The sequence below is a fragment of the Vicugna pacos genome, chromosome 28 (genome assembly GCF_048564905.1).
Source record: "Vicugna pacos chromosome 28, VicPac4, whole genome shotgun sequence".
NCBI classification, from domain to species: Eukaryota; Metazoa; Chordata; class Mammalia; order Artiodactyla; family Camelidae; genus Vicugna; species Vicugna pacos.
In genome coordinates, this window is record NC_133014.1 from 8,283,803 (window position 1) to 8,302,849 (window position 19,047).

Sequence of the window (19,047 nt, forward strand, 5' to 3'; positions counted from 1 at the left end):
CCAAACTCAGGAAGCAATGTAGCAGCTACGCTCGATGCCAACATGTGACAGAGGACAGTTATCAGAGAGCCACCAACATCCAGACTCCACAAGGTGCCCTGGAGTGGATCAGATCCCGTGACCACTCCCTTCTGAACATGCATGGGCATTTCTGATTGGGTCCCCTTCCAACCAACTTTGATTACCTTTGGCTACGTGCTATCAGTAAACTCTAGGGTGTCTTAATGAAAAATGGAAGGTTTCTTCCTCTCCAAATCACCATCCTTGATCAAAATCCTTGGTCTTTGCTAAGAGAATTTAAAATGAGACCCTATTTATGTATGAATCATTAAAGATGACTTCCATCTGTGATGAATTTTCACCCCAGGATCTCAAAAGCCTTGCAATCTTGAGATTTGGTTCCAACCATATTTCACACTGAAGGCTGACACCTGTTAGTGGGTCATGGGATCAAATCAGCTGGGCATGAAAAAAAAATGGAATAAAAATATCAGACTTGGTAAGCAGAAGTATTGTTTTAAGAAAATAATATACAAAGTCTTTCACCGTAGAGGATTACTCAAAGAGAGGAAAGAACTCTGTAGATAAACTGTCAAATTATGAACCTCTCCCTGCCCATTCATTACCTACAGACAATTATCCTGGGGACATGGGTGCTGCCCTGGACAGACACTGGGGGCCTTAGACACCCTAGGTAGGGGCCAGGCAGGGAAAGGAGAGCCTTAGCCCCCAACTGAGAAAGGGGGCACCAATGGACCCATCACTTCCATTACACAAACTAAATGTCTCCTCCTACTCTGGCACACAGGTCAAGTTCCCTCCATCTTTTTTCTCTTTTCTTTCCTACGAAGACCTTGAAACAAAAGTGTTCACTTTCTACCTTTATCTTCCCAACTTCCACCCATGCCTCCACCCACTGCAAACTGGTTTCCACTCTTAAATTTCCACTGAAATTGTTCTGGCGAAGATCACGAACGATCTCCCTCTTGAAACGCACACGGCTTTCTGACATCACCCCGCAGAACTTCTCAGAGCTCCTCGGTCGTACTTTCGTAATGGACACAGCAGTCATGGGCGATGTACGCTGAGGGCAGTTCCTGTGGCGCACTTAGCGCTGCACACCGTCCTGAGCACGGTCTGTGTGCTTGTCTCACAGCCATCTTTCCGGTGGGCAATGCTCCTTCTAATTTAAAGGTGAGGGCCCTAGGCTTAGAGGGCCTGAGAAGGTCCCACGGCTAGAACGTGGCAGTGCTGAGACGTGCGATGGGGTCTGTCTGACTCCAGGCCCAGGGCTCTTGCCGCCTCTCCTCCTCGGGCTCTGGCATCACAGCTCCCTACCCCGGGCCTTCTGCTCCTCTGACTTTCCTGTCTTGGCCCCTTCCACAGTCTCCTCTTCCTCCCTTAGCACCTCAAATGACCTCCAAATCTATTTCCTTAACTCAGATTTCTCTCCTAAGCACCAAACATGTGGCTGCCTGCTGGCCTTTCTCACCCAGATGCTTTGTGGACATCCAAGAATCAAGAAGACCTAAAGTGAATTACCTCTCCCCGAAAACCCACTCTTCCTCCCATGGGACCTCTTTCTCTCATTCTTTCATTTGCTCATTTGAATGCTTGGAAGTGCCTACAAGGTGCCAAGCAATACTCCAGGCACCAGGAGTACCTAGAACATGACGGACCAAGTCCCGCCTCATTCTAGCAGAGGAGACAGACCATAAACAAATATTTACACAATGTCCAGTGGTGAAACGTGCTGTGAAGAAAACAAAAATGTGGAAAGGGATTAGAGAATGACAGAGTGTTTTGAGGGGCTGTCTCCTTGAGGAGCAGAGGTGTGATGGATATGCTATGAGCAATGCCTCTGTCTCCCAGGTGTCCAAGACAGGAAGTTGGAGGGTATCCTCAACTTTGCCCTCTGGCTCACCCCACACCTTACTTTCCACCAACTCCTGTCTCTTTTACCTATTCCCTCCCCACTGTACTGGCCTGCCTCAAGGACTCAGCACCTCTCGATGGAGTTTGCACCTGGTTTTGGTCTTTCCCCTCTACGTTAGCCTCATCTGGCTCCCAGAATAATCTTTCCAAGACACAAATCTGTTTCCAAGACACAAATCTGTTACCAAGACACAAGTCTTCTACTTGCTAAAAATCCCTTGCTGGTATCCACTTTCTACAGGCTTAAGTCCCAGATCCTAGGAGAGATGTCCAAGTTCCTTGTATTCTGGGGCCATCTTCCCTTTCCCATCTGTCTCCTGCCATGCCCCTGGTGCACATGCCATGTTCTTCCCACCTTCCTGCCTTTGCACAAGCTGTTTCTCTCACTCAGAACACGTCTCACACCTCCACCCTCAAATTCCTACACGTCCTTCCAGACCCAGTTTAATCATCCTCCTCCATGAAGACTTCCTCAACTGCTCAGCCAGAACCCCCGTCTTCCAGCCGTTCTATGACTGTGCCTCTGCGGTCATATTTACAACACTCTGCTATGAGGACTTCGGTTTCATTTCTTCCATAAGCATTTGTCAAGAGCCCACTGCATGCCTGTCATCATTCTTGGTGCTATAGATACAGCCATGAGTAAGGCCAGACAGGATCTCAGCCCTCACTGGGGTTATGTTCTATTCCAGTACATCTCCTCCACTAGGAGGATTACGTAACAACACGATTATGGTCATTCTGACTGCATCTATGTCTAAAACCTATTCAAGGAAAAAAATTAAAAGTAAATGATCTATATAATCTGACTATACTACGAAAAAATAAAAGTAAAGGATCCAATGTGGTAATAAACAATAAGGCTGTCAGATATTAAATTTTCTTTTGAGAAGGTCTGTTTTATTAGCAATAGTAATTGCTAATACTCATGGGTGGCTTTCAATACTAAGTACTTTAAAATGCTCATTTTACCCTCATAACAACCCTGTGAGGCAGCTACTGTTAAAACGCTTTTTTTTCTGATTAAAAACAACAACAGCTAAGGTTGAGAGAGACAGCGTCACTGGCCAGGATCATGCACGGATTAGGTGGCAGATCTGAGGCCGCACTTTGGTCTGGCTCGTGTCAAAGTCCAGGCTTTTAATTACTACATTATACCTCTGTTTAGTTTTATTTTTCAATTAAAAAAGTATTGTCAAAAAACAAGGCCCGATTAAAATCAAATGGCATTTCCTTTCTGTTGAAAGAAGTCCTGAGACCGTAAGCGGGTTCACTCTAACTCTTAGAAAGCAGTATGGTGAGAGATGGGAGAGGTGGGGGGAGGCCGGCGCAGGGATGGCAGTGACTTGGGACAGAGGGGAGGGAGGCACAGACACACCTCCACGGCACGTTTCTCTCCGAGCGCCCTGCTCACGTGATTCTCCTTCTTGGCAGCCTCCTGGAGCTCCATGGCCTGCTGCACGTACATTTTCCCAGCTAGGATTTCATTCTCTAGCACTGACAGCTCCTTCAATGAAATGGGCCAATTCAACCGTTCTAACGCCTCGTTTAAAGTTGCCTTGTTTTCCAAGTACCGCATTGGTTTGTTTGCATCTAACCTAAAAAAAAGAAGAAGAGGAAGAAACAGAAAGTGACCCTAATAGAAAAAAATACGGAAAGATGGTTTTTCAGTAAACTCTCCCCTGAGAAACATCTGTCAAAGCAGAAGTTAGGTGTCAGTGAACAGAATCTCAGCCGTGCCCTCTGGTCCATCAGGGCATTGGCAACCCGCACAAGTGAGAAAAAAATCATCTCTGAGTCTAAGTAGGCACTTTTCCCCATTACCTAATTTGGTTGTCTGATTTTATAGAAGTTTGATACATAGCACTATTTTTCAACAATTTTTTTCAGCATATTTGGAACCCATTCCTTTCTCCTGAGGCCTAACATTTGGCAGAATTTCAAAAGTGAGTTTCAAAGAGATTTCACACAACTATGCCTAGCAGTGATTCTGGAAAACAAAACAAAGTGGGGGAAAAAAAAAAAACCCTAAACCCAAATGTTTGTCTCAGTGCAATAATTCTTCTGCTAGCTCATTTTAGCTATTTTTATCTCCTCTCCTCTTGTAAGCCTAAATAGGCCTAAACTTTCTGGCTTCACTGTTTGGTGCACAAAAAACAGAAGCCAGACTTTCTACCAGCTGATGGACAGACTGTGTGAGTCCAGGGGAAGCCAGTGTAGAGTGGGAGTAGAGGGCCGAAGTTCTGGATTCTGTTTCCAGTCCCAGCTACTTTTCAGTCAGATACTCCTGGAAGGAGGTACAGAAAGGGTGGGGGGATTGATCGATTGAGAGAGATATGGGAGGAAAAGCATCTCCTAATTATCATTCTGTTATTGCTGAAGGTGACATTTCATTTTTTTAGATATCGTATGTTGGGAGAGCACAGTGTAAATCCAGTACAACCACACAACTCAATCCACAAACAAACTTTTCTCCAGAAGACAGCAAAAATCCTTATTAAAAATCTAAATTGGAGTGACATCAGCAAGATGGTAAAACAAGAAACCCCAGGCCCTCGTTCTCCTACAGAGACACCGACTTAGCAACAGTACATGGACCAAATTGCCTTTGTGAGAATTCCGGAAGCCAGTTAAGAGGTCACAGCCCTCCAGGAGCACAAAGCCAAGAAGAGCAGGCGTTGAGGTAAGTACGAAAGTTTACTGCATCTTGCCTGGCCTAGCCCCTCTCCTTCCCTGGCACACCGTAATGCAATTGGGAGGAAACTCTTAAATCCTGGCTTCTCCCTGGGGAGGGAGAGAGAAGAGTGGAACATACATCCAACATTCTGGTCTTTTGTGGGGCTGCCTGAGAGACTGGCATCGGTCTCACCTGACTCGGAGCACTAATAAGAATGGCAGTATATTTTGGATGCAGGTTAGGGGCAGGTGAGAACAAAGGCAAATTATACCACCAGGTATCCTGCAGTACCAACGGCAGACTCCAGCAAGAGCAAAGGCTTATGGGCTCCTGAGAAAAAACAAGGGCAAACTTCTTTAACTGGGAAATTACACACACAAGCCTAGAGAAGACATCTCCCCAGGAAAGGTATGTGAGGTCCCCAGAATCTCTAGTCAGGGTGACTGGCGGAGGTCTTCCCCTGTAAGAAGCCATCTGTGAAGACTAGGAGGTGCCTGTTTTTTTTCCAAATGCCCAAATCTCACCTAAAGATACTAAAACACACAAAGAAACAGGGAAAGATGGACCAATCAAATGAACGAAATAAATCTCTAGAAATCTACCATAAAGAAATGGAGATCTATGAATTATCTGACAAAGAATTCAAAATAATGGTTTTAAAGATGCTCAGTGAACTCAAAGAGAACACAGATAGATAACTAAATGAAATCAGGAAAATGATGCATGAACAAAATGAGAATATCAATAAAGATATTGAAACTATAAAAAAGAACCAAATGGAAATTCTGGATCTGAAGAACACAATACTGAAATGAAAAATTCACTAGAGAGGTTCAAAAGCAGACTTGGTGAATCAGAAGAAAAAATCAGCAAATTATGACTATTTTAAGTCATAAATTGTTACAAGAGGCAAAGGAGGACATTATATAATGGTAAAATAGTCAATCCATCAGGAAGACATGACAATTATAAATATATATGCACATAATGTCTCTAATGTCAGAGCTCCCAAATATAGAAGCAAATATTAACAGAACCGAAGGGAGAAATAGAGAACAGAATTCAAGTAAGAGATTTCAATTTCCATTTTCAATAATGAAACACCAAACAGAAGACCAGTAAGGAAACAGAGGACTTAACACTGTAGACTAATTGGACCTAACAAATACAGGACACACCACCAGCCAACAGCAGAAAACATATTCTTCTTAAGTGCACATGGAACATTCTCTCTAGGACAAACCACACGTAAAGACACAAGCCTGAGTCCCATCTAGGGCTTAAGAGATTTCTCTCTTTGATCTTTCATTTCCCATTAACACCAATTTCCGTAAGTACTTCTCTCTCATTTGATCTTGTACTATTATTGTCTATGTGCACAAAATATGATCATTACAAAGCAGGGCGTTCTCTGAGGGAAAACCCCCTAGTTGATTCAGCTCTCACCTTCCAGGCCATAAGCAGCCTTCTGGAAAGGTGAGACAGAAGAGCCAACGAGTTATGTGCACTCGACAAGGAAAGAATGGGCATCAGACTGATAGCACATAGTCCACTCACACCTTGCTTTCAACAGTGAGGAGGGAAGTGATGCCATGAAAGATGATGGAGTAGAAAAATCAAGGAATTAGTCTTTTTACCAAAACAACTATTGAACCAGCAATGAATGCTAGAATAAACTATTTTGGAATTCTGGAATGTAGTGGGATACAGCACCCAGGAGAATGCCTGCTGAAGAGAGAGGCTGGCATTTAAGGAAGTCTCTGTCAGATCACTGGCTAACCACGGAGATAACACAACAATACTTCAGGGAGCCCACATAACAAGGAATATAGTCTTTATAAAAACAGTGTGGAGAGACAAACACAGCCCCCATCAAACAACACCAGTCATTTCTGGGGAGGAAAGAGAATCTGATTTCCAGAGTTGCTACATTACAGTGTCCAAAATGTTCAGTTCTCAACAAAAAATTACAAAGCATACAAAGAAACATGCAAGCAGAGCTCATCCACAGGTGGAAAAAAAGAAATGGACAGATCCAGACACTGGGTTGGTAGACAAAAGCTTTAAAATAACCATCTTAAAGAGCTCAAAGAGGTGAAGGAAACCATGGACCAAGGACCAAAGAAATCAAGAGAATGATGCAGGAGAAACTAGACAATATCAATAAAGAGAGAGAAATTATGAAAAATGAACTAAATAGAAATTCTGAAAGTCACAATAGCTGAAATGAAAAATTCATTAGATGGTTTTAACAGTAGATGTGAGCAGGCTGTAGAATCAGCAAACTCACAGATAGATCAAATGAGATTACAAAGTCCGAAGAGCAGAAAGAATACACGAATGAAGAATAGAGTCTAAGGGACACGTGGGATTCTGTCAAGCTTACCAACATACGTCTTATGAGAGTGTCAAAGGGAAATGAGGGAGAAAAGGGTAATGGAAAAACAAACTGATATATACATACAACAGATACTGAAAGGAGAAGGAAATACTTTATATGCCACAACTTGGATGAACCTTGAAAACATTAAGTTTTTACGTTAACTAAGTAAAAGAAGCCAGACACAAAAGGGCGCGTGATGTATGACTCCTTCCATATGTTATATCCAGACGAGGCCAATTCACGAAGACAGAAGACAGACCGGCAGTTACCAGAGGGGGAGAGAGGAACAGGGAAGAATTACTTACTGGGCACAAGGTGTTTTCTGAAGTGATTTTAAAAAGTTTTGAAACTAGAGGAAGGTGGTGGTTTGCATATTTTTAATAACTTAAATGCCACTGAATTGAACACTTTAAAATAGCTAATTGTAGGTTATATGAATTTCACCAATTTTTTTTTAAAAATGAGAAGGAACTGGCTTACTTTTCTTTTTCTTCTTGAGATAATGCTCTCCAAACAATTTTATTCAAGCGCCTGTTTAAAAAAATTAATAATTTTATTTAGTAGCAATACTTCATTTCATGAAAAAAGGCTACTCCACGCAGGGAGAGCCCAAGCCAAGCCCCGCCCCCACCACTGGACCACACCCCTGTCACCTGCTTAAAGAGATTGGATGTGACCGTCTCCCTCCCTCAGCATCACTGCAGAAGCCTCATGGCTTTGTGGCAACCATGCTAAATAGTAAAGGAGGGCGTAGCTCTCAGCTCGATCGGGTAAACCCAGGCTGAGAAAAGGTAATAAGCAAGCTGGACCTCATTATCTCCACATGGAGGTATTTCTAAACACCCACCGTTTTTCTTCTTAAGGAAAAATATAAGTGTGCCCTTAGCCTGCCTTCTGTAGACATTCTTCTATCTGGTTGCTCAGAGCAAAAAAAAGAAAAAAAATGTTACAGGGTCACAAATAAGAGGACTGGGACACACTTTAGAGATCACGCAGTGTGACCTCCTTCTTTTCCAAATGTGGCCACTGAGAGGGGCAGACAGATGAAGCGCCTTACTCATCCAACACAGTGAGCTGGCAGGACTGAGACTAGAGCTCGTCACTGAAGGGATCTGCAGAGAGACGCGGGCAATCCAAGAGGAAGGAAGGAAACTGGAGCTTTCTATCAGGTAGTGACAGCCTTTTCTTGATACTAATCAGCGGTGCTATTCTGAGAGCTCCCAGTCCAGTTCTGTACCGCTACATCACTACCCAAATCAGGCTTCCTGGAGTACCAGGCACAGAAACTGGCTCCACGGGCTGTGAGCTGCTGTTCCAGGAGGGAAAAAAGCTTCAGTAAGATGAAATGGGAGAATGCCGCCACTCCCCAGGAGGCACGCTTCCTGAACCTTCCTGGAGAATAACAGCACCGCTCTCCCAGAGCTGCGGTGCGGACTCAATGAGCAGGTGTGTGCATGGCACAGAGAACTGTGTCCGATGCAGGTAAATGCTCTGTGACAGAAAGAGTCAGGAAGCAGGAAATATGCCAGCTCTGCTTCTGTCTCACTTGAAGTTTTTGGTTCTTTGGGGCCTATTTGGAAATTGGGTTTCTTTTTTTATTAAATCATGTAGTTGATGTAACAATGATCAGGGCATCTAAGACTCGTGCACATTTCTTAAAAAAAACTACTTAAAAATCCTTTTAAATCTAAACTTTGAGAGTGGAGGCAGTACACTTGGGAGGCTGGGAGTGTAGACAAGGACTTGGGAGCTACAAGGGGTCTGGGTTCAAATCTCAATGTTGGGGAGGGATAAACTGGGAATTCAAGATTTAGCAGACATCTATCACTATATATAAAATAGATAGACAACAAGGTCCTACTCTATAGCACAGGGAACCATAGTCAATACCTTGTAATGGTCTATAATGAAAAAGAACATGAAAAGGAATATATATATGTGTATAAATGAATCACTATGCTGTACATCAGAAATTAACACAACATTGACTATATGTCAATAAAAAAGGAAGAATAATCATAAAAATTTAGTACAACATAAATTAAATAATCTGCTATTAGAAAAAAAAAATCTGTCTCCACTTTGCTGCTGTGTGATCCTGTTACATAAGTTTTTGAAACTCTGTTTTCTTACCAAGAATGAAAGCCTCGAAGCCCCAGTGTGCAGCCCTGCACCAGGCCTTCACGGACCAGGTAATTAGAGCACTCAAACATTTGAGTGATTCAAGCAAATTCAATTATAATACGAATGCTATTATTATATTACATTTTGAATAACTGAATTTGAATAACTAAACTTGAATTAGATCAAATTCAAATTAAATTCCAATAGTCAAAGATACATATAGCGACCCCTGCTAGGAAGAAGAGAGCAGGGGAAAGCCGGCAGCGCAGCCCCTGCCCTGGGGGGCCGACATGCACACAGCTGGGCAGAAGCAAAATGACAGCAGACCAGTAAATGCTGGCCTGGGCCACGTTGTTAACTTTCGTCTATTTTATTTCATTTTTCCCAACTACACAGTAGTAAACGAAAACCCAACTGCACAGTTTCCAGAACCAAGAACAGGCTGGCCTGGAGGAGCCGGGTAGCTCAAGTTCAATGCAGCATGTGCACCAAGGATTAGTAAGTGCAGGGGGCTGCGCGGGGGGAGGGGAGGGGATTAGAGAGCTGGGCAAGGGGGACGCGGGGTTACCTGCCCTTGTGAAATGAGGCTCCTAGCTCAGCACTAACACAGAGACTATTTAAGAGTATAATCTTCACAGTAGTCAACTGGGTCCTTTTCTTGATTTTGATATAAAAATTATTTAAATAATAACATAGATTATCTCCATTATCTCATTATTGTGGCGTTTTATTAGTCACTGTACAGAATGTTAGATGCTAAAGTGGCCCAATTCATGCTGCTAAAAGGAAATCTGTAGAGTTCACGGAAGCATGAGATTTCTCAGATTTTGGAAAGGGACGATGGTTTCCTTAAGTCTGTTGGACACTGTCAGGAAACGTACTTAACGCAGCGCTGGCAGAGGAAGCCTCTTATGTGAGCTGCTGCCGCGGCTGTCAATATCTCTGATGGACAATTGTTACACAGCTGCTCCTGATGAAAAATCTAAGCTGAAACAAGGGAAAACAAGCCCAAATTCCACATCCATGGAAGAACAAAGCCAGGTGATACTCACTTTTCATAGGACTTAATTGCCTGCTCCACTTTTTGCTTGTAGATATCCAGCTTCACTCCTTGGGGGTTAATTAAAGTCACCTTATTTGTGTCATTGCACACATGTGCCAGAGGAAAGACCTATACACCAATGCCAAAGGAAAGTGTCACTTGATAGGTTACTACAGGCCTTCAAGAACGGATCTCATGGCTATACAGTATGTTTTTCTGATGATAAAATCAATACATTATGTTTGTAGGAAAATTAGAAAATACAGAAAATCAAAAAGAAAAAATAAGAATCAGGTATCATTGCCAATCTTTTCCTTCCAATTTTTAAAACTGCATAACTTTTTAAAAATAATCACCACAACCAAAACCAAAACAAAAAACTGTTTCAGGAAACCCTGATCAGAATCGAGTATCATCTTCATGAGCTTCTGTCAAATTGATGGGTGTTAAGTGATAAGAAATAGGATCTCATTTGTAGCTACTTTGTAAATTTCTAGTTGGGTTAAACATCTTTGTTGTGTATTTATTTAAATTTTGATTTTCTTTTGAGAATATATGGTTATAGTTAATACTTTTTGATTACTTCCTGTATCAGTTTATAAGAGATTCTTATACACATCAAAGAGAGAAGGCTTAGTGATCAATGAAACCACATTCTGTGAGAACAGCAGAGTACCAGAGAGGGAAAATTTTTAAGTTCTTTCTGTCTGCATCTGACACTTGCTTCTGGGTCTGGGGATGCCTCTGATTCCATGCTCTCTTAACAGTACCTGTAATACACACTTACCTGTTTGCATATTACCTCTTTCTCCCTAGGAACGTAAGCTCCCTAAGAGCAGAACTTTGTTTCATTCACTGCTGTATTTCTATCACCTAGAACAGTGCCTAGCCCTCTACAAATATTTGTTGATTAATGAATAAATGTATATTCACAAAAAGATATAGTCCATATCTTAATATTTACATAAAAAAAAAAGAAAAAGCCTAACAGGAGAATACTGACATATAACAGCGTTTTGATATTGTGTGTGATCCAACCACAAGGAGCACGGGCATTTTGGAAATGTGGGGAATTACTTTTAAGAAGTAAATTTTTACGTTCAATCCAGATGATATGGAGTTCATGCTTTTATGTTCTCCCTTGCCTCCAAAATCATACAAAAATTGTATTGTCACTTAAGGGGGAAAATGCATAGAAAAAAAAAGGAAAGAAATGAAGAAGGAAAGAAGGAAAAAGAAATATGCATGGTTGATATATTTTTATAGACAAAAAACTGAACAAGTCAGCAGGGCTGAAGCTCTGGGTTTGTTGACTCTTGTGTCCAAAGATGGCAGGGACCATGGAAGCTCAATGCCCAGAAAGAGAGTAGGACCATGAGTCAGGCTCGGTGCCTGAAGCCAGCACTAGAATGAGGTCCTTTCACCCATGAAAGAAGGCCCTGCCTCGTGAGAGAGGACACTGGTGTAGCCTCCCAACCAAGAGCAAAATCAGGCCACCCTCAATCTATACTATCCCAGTATCACCATGGGACAAGAGCTCTAAATGCCAGTGACTGGGGCGAGGGGAGGCAACTGCAAAACAGAAGAAGGAAGAAAAGAACAGATTTTTAAAAATCTTGTTCAAATGAGGTGGCATACTAAAATTTCAAAATATGCACCCCAAAAATGCCAAAAATGATACTGAACAAATCAATAAGCAGACCATCAATTCACCTGAGAAGAAACTAATTTTATGAGCTATCTAACAATAACTTCATACTAATTGCGATTAAAATTAATTATGATTAGGTTGGTCAAAGACGTAACTGTCATATAAAAGTAGAACAAATAGATGCGTCATAAGAACACACGGATGAGAAAAAGAATAACGTTTTGAACGATAAAATTAAGTCATGTGAAAAACAGACACTGAAATGGAAAGTTACATGTATTAATTTCATAATGAAAACATCAAGACCAAAACAAACCAAAAATAGCCAGATTCAGAAAACTGAAAAGGAAGGAATTAAGTTAAGCTGAATAGTCAAAGCTCGCTACTTGTCAGACACAAGAATTCACCACGTGGCTTCTAAGCACTCTTCATCGAAGAAAAGGAGTCAGAACAGTGGGTTAAAAAGTGGGTTGACTCAACTTTGAAAACTGAATGAAACTTGCAGAAGTGGAGACAAACAAACAAACACCCCACCATCTCTCAAAATGTCACATAAACTTTCAGAGGAAAAAAAAATCAGTCTCACCAAAATGAAAGACCCTTACATTTTTTATCTCCCCTGGGAAAAAGACTAGAAGTCTATAAATAGCTCTTCAAGTTATCAACTTATGGCTCAATTACAAATCAACACCACAAAATATTTTACAACACTGTAACATTTCACCAGGATCTGCTTGACTCCTGATGGAAGGGACTGAAAGAAAACCCAGTGCTTTTAAACAATCTTCTACCTCCCTCTTTCGTGGATTTGGATCTCATGCCTTGCGTGGCCATCGTGGACTTCGGTGTGGTAGGAGTTCAAATTTGGCTCGTGTGCACCCACTCTCATTCCTTTCTGTGTGCAGATTTAGGGAAAGACAAAGTCATGCTCCATACCTTCAGTATGTGGTCTTAGGTTTTACAACATGATGGTCAGGTGGAGGTCCCACAGGATATTCTCTTTATGATGTCAAATTTAGTGTGACTATGAGGTCATAAGGGGCATTCTTGGGGGTTCACAATCATGGCCGCCCAGCTTCTGTATGGACACAAGTGGGGAGGAGAGTGTGGTTAATAGGAAATGACACTCTGTTTGAGAGGCGATGAAACCACCTGGTCACAACTCCTTAGAAAATGTTTTACTTTTGACCTCTTATAATGCAAATCAAGCATTACCAACTAATGGAGGACCCCTTTCGGCAATATTTGATAACAAAAGGGAGCCTCAAGGTATTACCTATTTCTATTCTCTTGAGGTTAACCTAGAAGCCTTACCAAATTCATGATAATCACAACAAAGGAGGAGGGAGAGCATGTGGGGCAGGGCGCTACCTACCCACAGGTTTGTGATGAGAATTTATCATGCCACAAAAGGCACGGAGCACAAGGGCCCGCGGTGGGATGCACTTGGAAGAATGTACATCCTCTTCCTTGGCTTTGCTTTCTAGAGTCAGAAGACTAGTCTGCTCTCCAGAAGAACAAGACTGTCACTGCTCTTTTATTTTTCCCTTCTTGGAAACCACTCAACACTTTTCTGTCTCTCAGCCCCCCGTAGTTTAGTCCTGTCAACTTGACTTTATAAACAGCCCTGGATCCATCCCCAGTGTTGTCATCTGGGTGCTAGCCACCTAATCCTTGCTTCCTAACTGCCCCCAGCATCCCAGCCTCGGACCTCTCCAACTGTTCCCCACATGGCAGCCAAAGCACACCCTGATCTTCTCTCTCTCCTCTGCTAAAAGCCCTTCCGTTTCCCTCAGGATGACCTTCAAAAGATCCTTAACTCAACCAAGGTCCTTCCTTCACTAGCTTTCACACCTTTCTCCAGTCAGACTAAATGTTCTTTGGAATGATGAACTTTCTCTGACCCTTAGATTCCCCCCCGCCCCCCAACATTCCCACTCTGCCTAGGTCGGTCCTCTCCACCTCATCAGCTTCTCAACTCCTCCTCCCTGGGGTCCGCACCTGGACTGAACAGAACCCCCAGGTCTGAACTCTCCAGGCCAGGTCCCAAGCCTTCTCTGACAATGAAGCTGGTAGGGGCCCCCTGGGCATCTTCACTCTGCACTTTCCACCCATTACGTTTAACTAGAACTTCGTATTTTAACTCCTGTTTCCTTCATGAGACTGTAAGTTGCTATTGGGCAGGAATTTGGCAGTCTTGTTTGGCTGTATTCTAGAGCCCAGCTCAGGGCCTGCATACAGTAGGCATGTAATATTTATTGAATATTTTTATAATTAAAGCCAGCATTTATTGAGTGCTTGCCAAATGCTGTCTATTAAATGCATTACTTCTTTTATATACTACCTACCTATCTATCTATCTATCTATCTACCTATAGTATATTACATATCCTGTAACAGTCTCTGAGTAAGTATGTTATCATCTCCAGACTACAGATATATTGCATCCATCCTGGAGAGCAGACTTCTAAGTGCTGGGGTGAGCTACTGTTTTCTTCTTCCAAATATGAGGGGAAGACCAGTTGAATAAGAATAAGATTTCACATCTGCATACTATTTTTGGGGTTTTCAAAGTATCTCTATACTCGCAGAATAGAGCTTATCCACAAATATTATATATGGTTCCTCTTAGGAACAAGGCTGTCCTTGGGGATATAAATGAGTGGAACCATATAATCTACTTGGAAGGTGGATTTGGTTTACCCTGCCAAAAATTTAAAGGTACACATCCTTTGGGTCTAGCAGTCCATCTATCACAAAGATAGACTTGTCCGCGTGCCCAAAAATCTCTGTCCAAGAAAATCCATCACAGGATTGTCTGGAATAAGGAAAAGAAGGACATAATGTAAATGCCCATTAATAATGCAACCAACAAAAATGAGACAGACCCATATCTACACACACAGAAAGGTCTCTAAGATATAATTTTGAAAGATAAAATAGCAAATCCATATGGTATTGCCTTATTAGAATTGTTCTCTATATTTAAATTGTTATGTGTATATATGTATAAATAATGTATATATATGTGTGCACACATATGTATTTGTGTGTCTGTGTGTGTAGGAAAAGGACCGGAAAGCTATTCACCAAACTATTCAGAGTGTTTCCTTCATAACTAAGAGTGGTGGAGAGAGCTTTCCCATTTCCCTCTAAAGACTTCTATACGGTCATTCTGTACTGAGAATGTATTCGTATATTACTTATCAAATAGAAATAAACCACTAAATAAACTAAAAATCATTTCCTTTACACTTACACCGTTTTACCACTTACTCTCGATCTGTTTTTCTTAACTTTTTCCCCCCAGCATATCATTAACATATGTCCAGAGTTGAAAGTACTACAATAAAAATGAGAAGTTATACAAACAAACCCACCAAGTCACTAACAATCTCATCCCTCAGATAAACACTAGTATCACTTTGGTAAAAGAGCAAAGGGTAACCAAATGAACATACTGTCTATGCGGTTTTGTGCCCTGAGTTTTTCACTTCGCATTATTTTGAGAGCTTTCCCCCATGGCATTATTTATTCTTCAGAAACATGACATTCCATAAATGTACGATCTTCCATCACATGGATGTACCTACTGGACATTTAGGCTGTTTTCAACTTTCTCTCTGTTAGATATAAGGCAACAGTAATTATTCACTGAACATGCTCTTCAGTATTTCTGATTATTTCCTTCTGGAGATTATGGAATATCTACATATGGATTTGCTGAAGGAAAGGTTGTAAGCCCTTAACACCTCTGAATATATTGCCAAGGTTACACCAATTCATACTCTCCCCAGCAGGATGTAAAAGTTCTAATTTCATCCTATTTTTTGCTAGCACTATTTTACTATTATTTTTAACCTTACAAATTTGATAATGGGGGAAGCTGTCTAATTGTTTTTTCAATTTGCATTTTTTTCAAAATTGCATACATTTGGTTATCAGTTAGAAATATTTTTGTATGTGGTTCTGACTTTTTTTTTTCCTTTAGATTTTCCACTGGGATATTTATCATTTTCTCATTCCTCTATGAGATGGGTGCATATGTTTGCGTGTGTACCGAGTGCTGACTTACATACACACATACCACGTGCACTTGTTGCCTTACACGGATACAAACACAAACACATATACTGAAGATATTACTCCTATAACTCTTTCTTGTATATGTTATCAATATTTGTCTGAGATCTGCCTTTTTTTATTTATATGGTTTATGCAAAAATAACATTTTAATTTTTAATAACATTTAATTTTAATAACATTTTAATATAAATCTTTCCTTTGATTTTATGTGTTTGCTTTCCTAACTTCTCATATTTGTGTTTTGAGAATTTACTTTTCAATGTATCTCAGGTTGTTGGGACACTTAGAAGGAGACGTGATAAGCACAGCAAAATTCTATTTCTGGGGAGAGTTCACTAAATATATTTTCTTTCAAATAAAACTCAAGAATATTCATAAAATAAATGCAGAGAATATGAGAAGCTGTCACCACACTTCCTAGATGAAATAAATCAGTGTTCAGTTTCCTGCTGCTGGAAAAAGACAAGTTCAAGCGATTAGCTGGTATCTGACTAATCAGGTTAGTGTTCACTGGAGGTTTAAACAGAATCTGCCAGTCACAAGGTCACAGCCAGGGACAGGACTGCTCACCCTGAGGCAAAGTCATCAGGAACCCCAGTCTAAGAGATCACACACCCAACTTCCTGAACAGGAATTGCTGGTCATGTCAAACCAGGATGCATGTTGAACTCCATGGGTATAATTGCTTAAATGTGACCAGTAGAAAGAGTCCACCACTTCATCTGCTTCTTCCAAATACATCAAATCTCAGCTTTTATAAGACCAGTTAGATAAAGCCCTTTTTTAAAAAAAAAAGTTTTCCTGCCTTTAATTTTTCTCAACTTTTTATTGTGGAAAAATCCAAATACATAAAAAAGCAGAGAGAATAGTAGAATGAGCCTCCTCCTACTCAATATTCTTATTATCCAAATTTAGCAATTAACAGCTCATGGCCCATCTTGCTTTATCTACTCCTCCCTTCCTCCCAACTACCCCCACCCCCAGATTATATGGAAGCAAATCCCAAATATCCTTCATTTCCTCTGTAAATATTTCAGTATGAGATAAGGTCTTTGAAGGATATTATTTCTTATTTAAATCATTCATTGCTGCTATATTTGCCAGGAAGCATCAAGGTCCAATCCTCATACAGAGTTTCTTTTGTGTTCCTCATCCTCGTGCAGTCTGACTGCTGCTCCCCTGGCTCTGTTCTTGCTCAGGGCAAGTATCTTCCGGTTGCCCAACTCAAGGCAAACTTTACTGTACCTACGGGCCCTCCTCCACAGTAACCCTACCACACCCTCCTACTGGAAGCTCTTTCTCTCCTTAGATCTAGGACAGGACTCTCACTCTGATGACTCACTCTCAGTCTCTCTCCCAACCACTCTCTTTCTCTGTGTCTCTGTCTCTGTCTCTGCTTCTCTCTCCATCCCTCTTTCTCTGTCTTTTTCCTTTGGAGACTTTTGTGATTAAAAAGATGCCACCGTATTCAGGAAAAAAAAGATAAGCAAAAGAAAGACAGAATCTCTCACGTGTTCTCCTTGTCCTTTGATACTGAATGACATTCACTCATGACTCTGACCTAGAGGCTTCTCAGACATTTCTGCAGCTCCACACTGCCACCCATCACAACCAGCCACGAATTGCCAAGCCAACAAAGGCCAATTTCTTCTCAGCTTAGAAGCCAAAATGCTTAAGATATTCTCTCTCTCCTTTTTACAGCCTTTGCAAATAATTTTTTCCCCAATGGCTGAAATCCATTACAACTACACAAGACACTCAATGGACTACTTTTATTTAAGGTGGAAATGAAAAGCACCTTAAGCAGAGCACATACAGAAAATCAGTTTTACCTCATCAAAGACCTTGGAAACGACATGCTTGTCGAGGATGGGGACGTAGGTGGGGTTGTGGGGGACCGCTGTCACTGACAAAGCATCCATGATGGTGAGCTTCTTGGCGGCCAAGCCATGGGTCTTGAGCCAGTCTGCTGAAGACATCTCTGAAGAACTAAGAACACAAGACTCTGACGTTTTAAAACTTCTATCAAACAAAAACATAACAAAGCTGTTCTAGGAAAACTTCAAGCACTCACTCTTGGTCAGAAACTTGGCTTCCTTCTCGGGTCCATCTCTCTAATGTCTTGTCATCGGGAAACTCATTTGTCAGCAGGAGGCCCATTTCTGTGGAAAGGGAAATGGCGGCTGTATGATTTCCTCATCTGTGGGGTTCATATCACAATACAAACCACTCCACACTTATCTCTGAGTTCAGCTGTGACTGAGGGCTAATAAATGGACGATGTTTTGGAGAACACTGATCTGTCGGTGCGGGTTCTCAGGTGAGATTCATTCGCAGTTGACACTGAAGACCAGCGAGTGGCTGAGCAGGGGTGCTCCTCTTGTTTCCCTCATCTGCCGCACCCCGTACCCACTGAGATCTCTCCCCATGGAAGGATGAGACACACTCATCCCCTCTGTCTCCAGAAAACACATCTTTAACATGTTAAACAAGAACACCACCTACCACTGATCGTTCAGAGTTGCCCTCATTAGACTCCCCCTAAATTACACAGGAGAGCCTTGTTCATTTCAGTTTTTGACAGTTCCCCCTCACCCACCCATAATTCCTCAGCTCTGTGTGGAAGACTGAAATCCCTATGAGGTCCTGTTTAGTTGTAGGTTCAGATTTTCACATTACTATTCAGAGTTTTATGTGTATATCCTTACATAAGCTTGGATTTATAGATGAAAGGAGTCTTAGCCAGTAGAATCAGCGGCATCTAGACGGAGGGGTGTTTGGGAGAGAGCTGGTTAAATGCCTGAGAAGTCATACTCTAATCATCAGATGACAAGCCCTTTAAAGGACAGTGCGTGTAGCAGACGTAGGAGAGACGGCAGGTTAACTGCAACTGAGGAAAAGCCATCACATCAATCAGCACTGAAGAACACAAGGTTTGATTAAGCTATGACCCATAACAACAAGGAGCAAATTTGTCATTCAGGTGCTTCCTACTGCTTAGGGGATTGAGTGTGTGTGTGTGTGTTTAGCTGGGGCTGATTATTTATCAACTCTTTGAAACGTAGGGAAAAGAACTACAGGAATTAAATGTCTAGGAATTTCCTATTTTAAGAATAATGATCTTTATCAATAGTAATAAAAATCGAGTG

At 41.5% G+C, this 19,047-nt stretch overlaps 1 protein-coding gene and 1 long non-coding RNA gene across 2 annotated transcripts in view; one reads left to right on the forward strand and one right to left on the reverse strand.

Moving 5' to 3' along the window:
• LOC102536339 (von Willebrand factor A domain-containing protein 3B) overlaps window positions 1-19,047 on the reverse strand; it is a 122,433-nt gene that overhangs the window by 22,548 nt on the left and 80,838 nt on the right. The window contains 5 exon segments of the mRNA XM_072951371.1: window positions 3,314-3,533; window positions 7,476-7,526; window positions 10,172-10,290; window positions 17,731-17,887; window positions 17,973-18,060. Coding sequence (XP_072807472.1) covers window positions 3,314-3,533; window positions 7,476-7,526; window positions 10,172-10,290; window positions 17,731-17,887; window positions 17,973-18,060 — 635 coding nt within the window.
• On the forward strand, window positions 12,903-18,193 carry LOC140689989 (uncharacterized). The gene is made up of 3 exons (XR_012065146.1): window positions 12,903-13,081; window positions 14,242-14,291; window positions 17,600-18,193. It is a non-coding gene; the product is annotated as an uncharacterized lncRNA (long non-coding RNA).